The following is a 13,844-nucleotide window of genomic DNA, read 5'->3' as shown; positions in this document are numbered from 1 at the left end:
TGAGTGAAGAGAGCATCGGTGGTATTCATTTTCTTTGTTCTCTTCTGAACTGTCCATTCTCATTTTTTTCTATCACTGTCCATAAGGCCAAGGCCAGTGTGTCCTGCTCAAAACCTCATTCCAGCACCCAGCTCCGTGTTTGGCACATAGTAGGTGCTCAATAAGGTGTGAACGACTAGCAAGTATTACTTTTCAAGACTGTGAGGGGCTGGTTTAGCAATGGCAGGGAGACAGTTTTTGCACCCCGCCGCCCGCCTGGCTCCACCTCTAGCCTGTCAAGTCCCGCCACCCACCGGCGTTTCCGCCTCTGCCGCCCCGCGGCGCGGAGTGTCTGGCGCCGGTCCTGCAGCCCTGGCCCTCTGCTCGGCCGCGGCCGCCTGGGGCCGCCTCACCGGCGCTGGCGAGGGGAGGGGAGGGGAGGGGACCAGACTCGTCTGGGAACTGGCCTGGGCCGCTCCTGCCTGTGCCTCTGCCCGCTTCCTGCGCCTCCCTCCAGCCTCCCGCAGCCTCCCCCATCAGGGTCTGCTCTGGGACCTCGGATGCCCAGTCGCTGAGGCTCGCCCCACGGACCTGCTTCTCCGACGTCCCCAGCAGGCTCCCCGGCCTCGGCTCTGCGAGCTGTTGGGTCCTGAGCGCCCCACCACTTGGGTAAGACCCGTGCTGCCCGCAGGCCCGCCCCCACCTCCCCATCTCGGAAGGGCCGAATTCCTTGAGATCCTCCTGCTGCTGGCTCTTCCGCGACTCCAGCAGCCTCTCCAGGCAGACCTGCCTCTACCCCAGGAGCGGGCTCCGGATAAGCCAGGCGGTGCCTGGCAGCTCTCTTGCGTGGGCAGGCTGGGGCATGAGGCATCCTGGGATTTGAGCTGGGATGGGCAGGCCTCTCACGAGGATGAGGAGGCTGGCCCTTGGCAGTGCCTAGGGCCATAAGACTCAGAGCCCAGAGGGTGCAGCCAATGCTGACTCACTCAGGCCAGGCGTGGGGTGGGGGGAGCACCAGCCTGTGGGTGAGCCACTCCCTGGCAAGGGTCCAATCCTGGAAGTCGGACTGGGTTCAGACCTCCAGCAGCTGGGCCAAGGAGGGGGTTCAGCTCCTGCAGGAGGAGGTGGTGAGAGAGAGAGAGGGAGAGCACACTCCTGCCGCTAGGCAGGAGAGAGTTCAGGGCTGGCTGGGCAAGTCCAGTGCTCTGCTCACACATCCTGAATCTGGCCTCCACGACTTGTAGGCATTGCCTCCTCTCCATCCCCACCATGCTGTATCTTCTCCCCTCTGGACCATTCACTGGGCTTCTCACTGCTCTCCTTGCCCGGCTTCTCCATAAATGGCTGTGGTTCTAAGGGGGGGCCTGGCCTTGAAGCAACGATGAAGTCATCTCTACTTCCTCTCTTGCTGGTATCACTACCTACTTCCTTTGTTCCTCCCTTCTGCCCTCTCTCCACTTATCCCACAACTTCCTTTATTCTGCCATGCCAAGCCCAAGGGCCCCCCAGAAGGAACTGAGAGCCTTAGCTTGGAGAACAGGAGAGCATGATGACATTCTTTCATTCACTCATTTGATCATTCATTTACACATGGATTTACTTCCATTCACTCACACATTTCCTTGTTCTTTCCCATTCCGTTACTCACTCCCTCATTCTCTAGACACTTACTGAGCATCTACTGTGTTCCAGTAACTGAGTGTTTGGTGGGAGAGGGGCAGGATACTCTGAGGAACCAACACCATCCCTTCTACCTGCTTGTTCAAGGTCAAGAAGGAGAAATGAGCACAAGTCAGTCTAATTTAAGAGAAAAAGCAATGTGAGAGAGAAATAAAGAGCTCTGAACTGTGGCTGTGTGTTTATGTGTGGGGAGTGAAGATACAGAGGAGGAGGATGTAATTTCCACTTAGGAGGAGCCCAGAAGACTTCCTGGAGGTGATGCCATTTGAGCCGGGCCTTGACTGGGGGGAGGGTTTGGATGTTGAGTTATTAGAGGGAATCAGGGTAGATGGAATAGCAGGGACAAAGGAAAATCCAGATGTGTGAGGGAACAGTGGGAAGCTTTGTTCATGACTTGAGAGGATTAGAAGAAATAAGTCTGGGACTTCCCTGGCAGTTCAGTGGTTCAGACTCCATGCTTCCACTGCAGGGGACTTGAGTTTGATCCCTGGTCATGGAGCTAAGGTCCCACATGCTGTGCAGTGCAGCCAAAAATTTTTGTTAAAATTTTAAAAATTAAAAAAAAAAAAGTCTGGACAGGGAGACTAGGGCCAGGTGATTCTAGAGGACAGGCCATGTGCTCCCATGTCTCTGCCAGCTGTCACAGGCTAGGGGAGCAGCCTTGTTCTGGGTGACACAGAGCCTTGGTCATGAGGTAATGGCCTTATCCTCATGGCTAAGGATAATGGTAACATCCTTGTGGATATTAGAGCCCTTTAATCGTACAGGCAACCTTAGATGGAGTGAGTTCTTCAATCTTAGAGGTGTGTAAATGGAGGTTGGGACACTAGGTATGTGTGTGGAGATGGGAGAGCTGCAGGTCTGGCCCCTGGAGGGGTTCGGCTAGGACAGTGCTGAAAGCGGGAGTTGGAGTGGATGATGTCAGAGGTCCCCTCCCACCTAGAGAGTCTGTGGTCCTATGGGAAGGCTAGAAGGTCCAGCAGAGGGAATTCCTGGGAGTTTGGTCATTTATTCACTTATTTATTCCCTCATTTGCCCCTACACCTGATCATCCATTCATTCATTCATTCATCACTTAGTCACTAAACCCTTGGTCTGGGCAGATCCTGTGCTGAGGACTCAGATGACACAGATGAGGTCTCTGCCCCTGTGAGCTCCCAGTCTGATGCGGGAGCAGACCCACGCCTGACAGTGACAACCCAGTATCATCGTGGAGTAGGAATGGAGATTGTTTTATTGTGTTTTGTCACTGAGTGGGAGGTAGAGCTGGGACATGGACCTGAAGAATTAATGCAGATATTTGTCCTCCAGCCAGGAAGGCACCATCAGTGGGGCCAGATGAAGGATGTAATGTGGGAAAAGAAGTGTTTGAGGGAGAAAACACTCTGGGTTCATGGGGCTTAAGAGGCAATCTTCCTCCAGACATGGACCACTCGAGAACCAGGCCTTTGGGCTGAGGGCACCACAACCTCATCCCTCACCGGAAATGAGCCTGCTGGATTTGAGAACCTCTAGATAATTCCGTGGTCAGCATAAGCTGTAAGAGGTTATGTAGAGTGGTGGTTAAGCTTCTGGACTCTGGACCTAGATCAGAGTGCAAGCTGTGGTGCTAACTATTATCAATTGTGTGACTTTGGACAGATGACTCTGCCTCTGTTCTTTCCTTTGCAGGAGAATATTAAGCATAATACTGTCCTCTTAGGGTGAGGCCCAGAGATGGTAACAAACATGAAGTGCTTGTACAGTGCTGGGCAGGTGAGAAGGGCTATAATGACAGGGCTAAAATGACAATGATGACGATGACAGTGATTATGATGATGATGATATAGTGATATACAGTATAGTGATATACTGTCAGCTGCTGCCTTTAAAACCTCTGGGCCTCATTTTCCCCAGCTTACAATGGGAGGACTGACCTAGCTCACTGGTTCTCAAAGTGTGGTCCCTGGACCAGCAGCATCAGTATCACTTGGGATCTTGTTGCAAATTCTTGGGCTCTACTGCAGCTCTGCTGGAGGTAGGGCCTAGAAATCTGTATTTTAATAAGCCCTCTGGGGACTTCCCTGTCAGTCCAGTGGTTAAGACTCTGCACTTCTACCGCAGGGGGTGCTGGTTTGATCCCTGGTCAGGGAAGTAAGATTCCACATACCTCGCGGAGCAGCCAAAAAAAAAAAAAAAAAGCCCTCTGGGTGATTCTGATGCAGGCTGAAGTTGGAGAACCATTGACTAGCTATCACTTAAGACCTCTTCTGGATTCGCCTTTCCACGACTATGATTCATCAGGTGTGTTTCATGCTTTCTGCATTTAGGGCCCTGGTCTGGGGGCTCGTGGGATAGGCACAGAGTTGAGTAAGATGTGATATCAGCCGTCAGGGGGCTCCCAAGTGAGTTGGAAAGGGGAGACAGACACCTTTGGAAATATTCATTGGAGTAACAGACCAAACAGAGCTGCTAAAGAGGCACAAGAGTCAATTCTGTAATAAATAGAAAAGGGAAGGGAGACCTTTGTGGGCTGGAGGGGCCTCTGTAGAAAGGTCTAGCTCCTGATAGTATCTTGATTCAGCCTTGCTGGAAGTCTTCTCATAAGTCTAACTGAATGACGTCTTTCATATTTTATGCCTTGTTGTGGTGTGGGGTGGACAGGACTCTAGACTTGAGGCCGGGAGTGGTGATTCTAGACAACTTCCTTGCTCTTTGACTTTGGTTGGCTCACTTTTCATCCCTGTGTCTCAATGTGTTCATCTGTAAGACGGGGACACTAGACTGAGTCCAGTGAGTCTGAGTCCAGACAGCTCTGGAGAGAGGGTAGGGTTGGGGACCAGAAGCTCTCTTGGTTTCTATCCCCTCATCTGCATAGTGAAGACCCTGAAATTGTCCTGACTGCCTGCCTTACCCAGTGAGATTGGGGATCCAGTGAGTTGAGCTATCCCCTTTCTAGGCCAGTTTTCTTACCTGTCCAGAAAGGTCTCATGACACCTGTCCTCTTCACCTCACAGGCTTTTATCATACTGAGCGTGTTCTTCAACCTCAGAGGCTCCTTGATGCCTAAACCCTGTTGCCTGGCATTCAAGGCCCTCCACGATAGACTCCCAGCTTTTTCCTGAAAGATGAGGGCCCTCACTGCCTATGACTGCATCCTGTTCTGTTCCCATTAGGCCTCCCACCTCACCCCTCTTGTCAGCCTATTCAGTCTTCAGTCCGGCTCTAGCACTACCTCCTCTACAAAGCCTCCCAGCTTGCCCCAATCCTCAGTGCCATCCTTGGATCATCTTGCTATTTTTAAGGCGTGACTTTAATTTTGCATTTGTAGACACTGAAGTACTGACAGACCATAAACTCTTTGAAGGTAAGGCCTGAGTTCACAGTGATGGACATTAGAGTCCTTGACTCCTAGAACAGGGCGGCCCAGAGAGAGGAGAAAACTTGCCCAAAGTCACATAGCACATTAGTGAAAGAAACAGGCCCAGAAACCAGTTGTCTTAGGCCCAGGAGGAGACATTATTAGGGATGTGGTGAGTGAACTAGAGGGCCAGAGGAAAGGGCAGAGGCCTCAGAATTGGACTGACCTCTGTTCCAACACAGCTCTGCACTCAATAGCTGTGCCACCTGGGGCACCTCACCTACCCTCCCCAAGCGACCTTCAGGTGGGGTTGGAATGAGGACATGGTGAGGCCTGGCACACAGTGGGTGCTGGGTTATTGCGAAGTGTTCATTATTATTCGCCATATACTTGTCCGTCCCAGCTCCCCTGCCTGCATTCCACTCCCCTCCTTCTTTTCTTAAACACCAAGCACTTGATTTTATTGCCCTGTCATGAGAAATCCAATGTAAGTGTCAAAGCTGCCTCACGATGTGCCTTGCAGAAGTTAGAGGGAGAAGGGAAAGTCCTGATGGTCTTTTAGTCTTTTAGGGGCTGGGGTGGGAGCCCAGGGGGATGAACTCTGTGGAGCGGATGGGTGGAATTTGGCAGGTGTCACTTTTAGAAAAGTCACGCCACCTATTTTAAGGAAGTGAGGGGGTGTGCCCCATCGCTGGCCAGCAGCTGCTGGATGCTGGTGGGCTGGAGCGTTGGGCGGCACCTCAAGGGTGAAGAGTCCGAGCAGGTGGGTCTGGTATCTCTCTGGGAGGCTGCTGGCAGCTCCCCAGACTCCTGCCACCTTCCAGCCTGACCCCTTGTGGATGGATGGAAAGCCGGTGCCTGTTTTGCCAGTGTCACTGGCTGGGGCCGGGAGCCATCCCAGAGCCAGAGTCCCTGTGGGGAGGATGTCAGGGGCTGGAAGTGGGGGTGACGAAGTTTGGCTGTGGTTGGAGGTGCAGTGAGTGTCCGGCTGGGTGCGCAGTGGGCGGGCATAGGGCCCCCTGATATGGCTGTGGCCCAGCTGGCAGCCTCCCTCCTTGCTCTGCACTGGGCAGGCAGGCGGGCTGGCACAGGAGCCTCCGTGCGGGGCGCTAGGGGAAGGGGGGCCCGAGGGCAGTCTGAGGAAAGGCCGGGACACGTTGATAACTGATAACGGCTGGCTCAGGAGGGGCGGGAGCCGGGGAGGAGGAGTGCGAGGAGAGGCGGACCGGCTTCATTTGGAGCCGGAGCGGGGCTGTCGCTCAGGTGACCAGTGTCTCTCCGAGGAGGGTGCGAGCAGCTAGCGGGGTGTCGGCAGCAATGATCCAGAATGTCGGAAATCACCTGCGAAGGGTATGGAGGGTGGGCTGGGGGCGGGTTGGGGGCAGAGGGGAGGGGACTGGAGGCTGGGGATCCCAAAAGAGAACTGAAGTTTCCATTTTAAGTCAGAAGTCCTACATCTTCTCTCTCATTTTCCATGGGCCATTTTCTAGCTGTCTTTGCAAGGAGAAATCACAGAACTCCTGGGCTGGTTTATTATAAGCAACAATCCCCAAACAAGCCCCAGGGGCCGTTAGGAGGGCTGGCTATGTTGAGTGGAATCATCTTCGGCAAGTTCTTTGCGTCTGGAATTCTATTCTGGGGGTGTGTGTCTCTCCCCATGGAGCTCTGTGCCGGTTTCTGCCTGACGGCTGAGCTCTGTGGCTCTGTAGTGTTTAACTCTTAGAGTGTAGGGCTTGAGGGCCACAGAGCTGCTAGAAGATACAGGCTAGGGATGTGCGTGTGAGTGAGTGTGATAGGCTGAAGCCAGGGTTCTTGGGGACAATGACCTCTTTGGGAGAGCACGTGCAGGACCAAATGAGGGCTGTTGGAAAGGTGTTCTGCAAGGTGACCTCACAGAGAACGTTTTCCTGGAACCTCTTAACAGGGACTTTGGAGCTGAGATTAGATGCTGAGGCACCAGACAGACCCAAGTGCTCAGCGGTCCCTGTCGGGAGCCTTTGATCTGGGGAATGGAGAAGCGTTCAGGACAGACTGGCAGACGTGCAATGCTGGGTGTAGAGCTACCATCCTCTGAAGACATTTTTGGGAAAAGCCTTTTAAAAGGGGCAGGGGCAAATAAAGACATCTCTTCTCCACCCCCTCCCTCTATCTGTATAACTGGCCTTGATCACCACCTTTGGATTATTGCCTGCATGGCAGATCTCCTTGGACTCCCCTTGTTTCCTCCTGAATTCTCCAAATTCCCCTGGAATACAGGAGGAGACCATTTTCTGGGTTGTTACCAAAGCTGCTGTTAATGAAAAGCAAGCAAACCCACCCACCAAACTCTTCACTGTGGATAAAGAAAACCGGGTTAAAGGAGGGCCTCAGATAACCCACATGCCCTGCTTTACAGAGTTTGGGGGCCCTTGTCAGTATCCCATGGCACTGCAGACAGTGAGCATTTTGGAGTCGGATGGTTCTTGCTTTCACCCATCACTGGGTAACCCAGCAAGCACTCGGCACGTGAGTGAATGAGTGAATGAATGAGGTGGTGAGTCTCCTGCCAGGCTGGGGTTGGGGGGGGAGGTTGGAGGAGCATTGAGTGCCTGTGTGGTGGTGCTGGAAGGGTCACCTGTCCTGTTTCTCTCAGTGGAGACCCTTCTCCTTCCCCATGCAAGCTGTCAGTCTGTACTGGGCACTGAGTCCCGCACTCCTGGGCTGGTACCCTGTGGGAGGCTGGGAGGCTGGGAGGCTGGGAACCTCTGCCTGAGTTCTAGCCTGGTCCAGGCAGCTCCCAAGGGGGCCCAGGAACTTCATTTACTCTGGGAATGAGGATGGAGCTGTTTGTCCCAGTTCCCCCTGAGAAGCTCTGCACCCGTGTAGTGCTGCCAACAGGGTGGTGGAAGGTCAGAAACAGCCATGAGCATCTGTGCATGTGTTCACGCACCCACAGACTTACACGTTGTTCCTGACCCCTTGTGGCGATCCCTCTGCTTCACCTTGAACCTGAGGACAGCTGGAGGTGCTGCTCCCCACCCCCCCGGCACCAGCCTCAGTCAGGGTCTAGTTCAGAGTGTGGGGAGGCTTAGGGCATACCATTTGGACACCTCTGGATTAGAATCTCATCTTCACCCCATCATTGACATGTAACCTTGGGCCAGGCGCTCCCCATCCCTGGTTGTTCTCTGAGGTCCCCATCAGCCTTGACATCCTGGGGGTCTGGATGTTTGTGAAGGGTTTGTGCACCACCTTGAGGTTGGTCCTGACAGTGAAAAGTAGGGGCCCAGCTCCCTCAAGGACCCTGCTGTGTGGTGGAGGAAGGGAGACCCCTAGACGTAAAATAATGTGCCTCTCATGTAGCAGGAGCACAAAAACTTGTGAACAAATGAGCGGCCATGGGAGCTCAGAGGAGGCTGAAGGGGTCCCAGAAGGCTTCCTGGAGGAGGAGATGAGACTCAGACACTTAGCTTCAGCCTATTTGGGAGCCACATTTGAACCCTAGTCTCAGCCATGGGCAGATAGCCTTGGTGTTCTTAGTCTGGAAGACTCATCTTCATCCTTCAAAACCTGGCTCAGCCATCATTCCCCTTCAAACCCCCATCCTGCTGCTCCCAGAATTAATGGTGTTTCCTCGGGATGTTATACTGGCCTCAGTTGTTCCCTCTACAGGGATTAGCCTGTGTCAGCGCTGAGTACTCTGTGATGGGCCCAGGCTATTGTGTGGAGCTGACAGCTAATGAGGGAGACACAGTGAAAAGGTAGTCAAAGAAACATACAATGAAAATCTGTGATAAGAGCTGTGAATATTAATAATAAATGTCATATAAATGCTAGCTATGTGCCAAGCATGCATTAATTCATATATTCCTTATAACAACTCTGTGAAGTAGATAGTGGTACCATGCCCATATTAAAGATGAAACTGAGACAGAGAGGTTAAGTAACTTGCCCAAGGTCACACAGCTAGTAAGTGGCACTGCTGAGATTAAACTCAGGCTGTCTGGAGAACAGAGAACTGTTAGAGAATAATGAGAGAGGTCACAAGAGAGCTCTGTGACCAGATGACAACTGAGCGGAGACCCAGTGGCTGAGAAGGAGGCAGCCATGGGAGGAGATGGGGGAAGAGCGTTCCAGGCAGAGGGAATAGTATTCATTTACGGGCTCCAAGGTGGGGTGAGCCTGGTGCATCTGAGCTGCCGAACGAAGGCTGGCGTGGCTTAGAGTGGAGTGAGTGAGGGCAGAGCAGCTGGAAGGGGCTGAGACATGGCTACGACAGGCTGCAGGCTGGGGGCCTGGACCCCGGAGGCAGGGTTTGGGGTTTGGAGTGCTGTGGGCCCTATTGCTCTGCCCACCAGACTGCACTCCTTGGGGGCTCTCTGGTCCCCAGTCTTGGTGCCAAGGTGTGCAGTCCCTGCACACTGAACTCAGGAACCCGGGGGAACACATCATCAGAGTTCCTCTCCTCCAGTGCCATGAAGGTCCCCACTGCTTTCCCATCCACCTCTGACCCCTCACAATAGGGAGGTGGGCCATAGGATCAGCGCCCTGGTGCAGACAAGGCACAGAGAAGGGAGAGGATGTGCCTGGGCTTGTACCACTGGCGAGAGACTCGGAACCCCTACCTGCTAGGTTGGGACCCCTTTTCCAGCCCTTGTCTTGGCCACCGAGAAAGTGGCCTCGATCTCACACCCAGACTCACCCCATGGCAGCCTCCTCTGCCCACCTTCACACACTGACAATGCAGATTCAGGGCTGACCTCCTGCCTCTACCTCCTAGGGCCTAGGGGAGGCTGCACCCCTGCCCTTCACCTGTGCCTGGTCCAGGTGGGTCCGAGCTGGACAGTGGTAAGAGTCCAGATAACTGCCTTAGAGACGCTCACACACTTCACTCCCTGTAGACCTGTTTCCTCATCTGTGAACCAGGTCTGTTCCTGCAGATCTTGTTAAAGACATTGGAGGAGTGTAGAGATCCTGGCACATAACTGGCCACAGTAAATATTGGTTCTTTTATTTCCGTCTCATCTGGACTTCAGTTTCCTCAGTGGGTTAATGACAGGGTCAGTGGGTCGGATGAGATGGTAAATGCTAGCTTTTTGTTGAGCACCTACGGAGTGGCAGGTGTGTTTAAACTTCCCAACAGCTCTGCAAGGCTGCTGGTATCCAGCTAGCTTTACAGCTAAGAAAACCAAGACTCTGGCACTGAGTCACTTTGAGCTAGTTAGAGAATTCGAAGTCTCGTCTGAGCCTAAGCTACAGCTGGGCTTTGTCCTGGGCTGACCTGGCTGAGCCGAGGAACTGACACCTCTGCCTTGTGCCTGCTCTGTCCTGTGCCTCCAGGGACAGATGGTGCTGCCGGCTGGGTCCTCTGCCAGCTCCCTGGCTGCAGACCTGTGTGTTCCTGCCACTCCCAGAAGCAGCCTCCTTGTGGGTAGGAGGTGGCACAAGGGCAGTGATGGAAAGTATCAGAGTCCGGCATTTTGGGGACACAGGGATGAGTCAGACTGGACCTGTCCTCAGGTTCCCCCAAGCTGATGGGGAGACAGAGAGTGGTAAAAACCAATGATGACAGCACAGTGTGGCCAGGCTGTGACAGAGGGAAGCCCAGAGGTGGCCCCTCATAGCCTAGGGGACAGGGCAGTCTCCCTGGAAGAGGTGATGGGGTAGCTCAGCCTTGAAAGGTTAGGAAGCATGGTCCCGGCAGAGGCACCTGTGTGTGAGATGTGGGAAAAGCTCTTTCCGCAAGGAAGAGGGAGAGCATTTGGCAGTAACCCCTTGAGGTGTCTCTCCCTGGCCCCCTTGCCCATGTAACACATGTATCCTGCCTGGGCCTTCTTCAATAGTAATAATCTTCTCTCAGCAAATCAGACATTAACTAATTAATGGCAGTAGACATTAAGTATTAAGCACCTCTTCTGGAGAGGAAGCCTAGTGAATGAGTAGAAAGAACTGTGGTAGTGAGAAAAGCAAAATCCCAGCTCTACCACCCAGAGCAACGTGGCCCTCAGATAGCCCGGTTTCAGTTCCCTTTTCTGTGCAAGAGGGATAGTTGTTCCTCACAGGGTTTGGTGAGGATTAAATGGTATTATGGATATGAAGCCATTATATAATGTATATAAATGCCTGGAACATAGTAGGTGCTCAAAAATATATAGTGGGGTGATGGGGGGTGGGAAAGGGGAGATGTTGGTCAAAGGGTACAAACTTTCAGTTATAAGATGAATAAGTTCTGGAGACCTAAAATACAGCACGGTGACTGTAGTTAACAATAATGTCTTATGTACTGGAAATTTGCTAAGAATGTGGATCTCAAGCATCCTCACCACTCTCCCCAAAAAAGGGTAACTGAGAAGTGATGGATGTGTTGATTAGCTTGATTGTGGTAATCATTTCACGATATATACGTATATTAAAACATTGTGTTTTGCAACCTGAATGTGCACAACTTTTATTTGTCAACCATATCTCAATAGAGCTGGAAAAAAAAAAAAAAAATATATATATATATAGTGAGGCCCTGGGACTCTAGAGAGATATGGGCCTGGCTCCTGTCTTCAAGGAGTTTATCTCCTCATATGTACACCCACTTTACAGTCTAGAAAGTGGTTGTATGTGCTTTACCTTGTCTGGTTGTTCAGAAGTCCAGGGAGTCAGCAGGCTGGCTGGCAGCACCTCTGTGGTGCCACACGGAGGCCCATCGCTTGGAATGGGATGCTCACTGCTGGTGGCAGTGCTGAACTCCACCTGTAGAACAGGCTGTGATCTGCCCTGGGGGTGCGGCCCAGCCAGGTGTGGCCCTGCTCCCAGGCCTGGAATCCGGTCAGAGATCTGGAAGGGGAGTGGCCTTCAAGTCTTCCTAAAGCAGCCTCAGATTTCCAGCACACTCTAGGGCTGAGCCAAACCAGGTGAGTCTCAATTTCCATTTGATCCCTTAGAGAAGGTGTGGAGAGACCCAGCTCCTCTCCTTCTCTGGGGATACTGCCCCCAGAGCCGTGGGAGGGATGGTGGTCTGGAGTCAGAAGGCTCCGGCTAGTTCTGGGCTAGTGGCTAGCGGCTACCTTTTCCCAGCCTCAGTTTGCTCATCCGAAACATGTGGACACAGGGGTAATAATGGTCCCTGTTATTTGAGCCTGCTTTGTGCCAAGGAGGTTAGTGTCATGATACATTTGTATAGATATTGGACGGCCTGCCTACAGGCTTTGAGAGCAGTGGGGTACTGGGACACATGGGCCTGGGGAGAGGAAGGGGCCCAAGGACTGAATGACTTTGGGGCAAGGGAAGGGGCAAGTACAGCATTGCTTCCTCCACCCCTACCCTGAGGGCCTCCTGGGACTGAGATTACCTGGTCGCCACCCACCTGCCCTTACTTTGGAAGATAAAAGTAGAGCTTTCAGGCTGCAAGACTAAGAGAAGGTGTGTTTCACCCCTGCTCAGACTGGTTCTCAGGGAGGCAAACAGGAGACTGGGAGGGACTTCTGAGCCTGCTAGGCCCTCTGCAGAGGCGTGGGGGGGTGGTGATGGTGGGTGGTGGTGAGATCCCCACAGCCTAGTGGGGGATGGACTGGCCAGGGACCACTCCCCTCCAGCTCTTTCTCCGTATCACCTGGAAGGCAGGAGAGCAGGGAGGAAACCGATGGAGGGTCTCCCAAGTGCCAGGCTCTGTCTCATAAGTCCCGCGGGCTGGGGGATCTGATCTCCCTCCAGGACTGGTGTCCCCCTGCTGCACCCCTGCCAGGCTCTGGAGTCAGAAGAGCCCACGTCCAGTCTCTGCTCTGCCTTTTACTGGTCATGTGTCTTTGAGTGGATCTTTCCCTGTTCCCTGAGTTTCCTTTTCCTCAACCGTAAAATGAGGACTCCTGCTTCAGGGCAGACTTGAGAATTAAAGGACCCCCAAGGACTAGGCCTGGCACATAGTAGGTGCACAGTAAATGGCAGCCATAGATTTCTAAAAAGGGATTTTCTGAGCTTCTGGGAGAGCAATTCTTGGGCAGTCCCCGTGCTGTAGGCGGCTCTCAGGCACACAACTGGCTCTGTCCCATTAGCAGACAAATGAGCTCTTTGTTCCCCTGCCTCTAGGCAAACAGAACCCCTCCCTTGTCCCCATGTCCCCTCCCAGATACTCCCTTGTTTCTTTGCTCCCCATGCCCCCAAGAATCTGAAAGAGTTTTCTGTGGTCCCTGCTTCCACTTCTTTCCTCTCATCCTTTTCCTAATACACTCTAATGGGCTCTTCTCTCGCCCCTCCTCCCGCCCCCTTAGAGCTTCTCTGACCCTGGACCCGCAGGTGCCCCTCCTCCTGGAGATCCTCCCAGACCTGGTGCTCCTCCCACCTCAGGGCTCCTTCTCTGGCTCCCTTGCAGGCTCCTCCTTCCCAGCCGACCTCTTTTGCTCTCTCCTTGGATGATGTCTGTTCTATTACTATGACTGTGTGACAAACTATCCCCAAACTTAGTGGCTTAAAACAAGAACCGTTTTATTTTATCTTGAGATTTTTGTGGGTCAGGGATTTGGGCAGGGCTTGGCTGGTGACTCTTCTGCTCTATATGGTGTTGATGGAGGTTACTTGGTGGTGTTCAGCCAGTGGATGGGCTGGACTATGGAGTCCACCATGGCTTCACTGGTATTTGGCCCCTTGGTGGGAATGGCCGGAAGGGTGGTTCTAGCTGGGACTGTCATTCTGAGCAGCCACATGGGGCCTTTGCCATATGAAGTTCTCAGTGGGAAGTCAGACTCCCCACCTGGCAGTGGGCTCCACCAGAGCAAGAGTTCCAAGAGGCCTGGGTGGAAGCTGCCAGGCTTCTCATGATCTGGTCTCAGAAGTCACCAGTTGAGGACTTCCCTGGTGGCGCAGTGGTTAAGAATCCGCC

At 53.1% G+C, this 13,844-nt stretch overlaps 1 protein-coding gene across 1 annotated transcript in view; it reads left to right on the top strand.

Moving 5' to 3' along the window:
• The first annotated feature begins 219 nt into the window (after window positions 1-219).
• Window positions 220-13,844, top strand: part of ACOT11 (acyl-CoA thioesterase 11) — a 51,067-nt gene continuing 37,442 nt past the window's right edge. The window contains 3 exon segments of the mRNA XM_061186546.1: window positions 220-288; window positions 290-406; window positions 409-648. Of these exon segments, the coding sequence (XP_061042529.1) occupies window positions 220-288; window positions 290-406; window positions 409-648 (426 nt within the window).

The sequence above is a fragment of the Eubalaena glacialis genome, chromosome 3 (assembly GCF_028564815.1).
Source record: "Eubalaena glacialis isolate mEubGla1 chromosome 3, mEubGla1.1.hap2.+ XY, whole genome shotgun sequence".
NCBI lineage: Eukaryota > Metazoa > Chordata > Mammalia > Artiodactyla > Balaenidae > Eubalaena > Eubalaena glacialis.
Note: the sequence above shows the minus strand (reverse complement) of the source record. Positions and strands in the feature narration are given on the sequence as shown.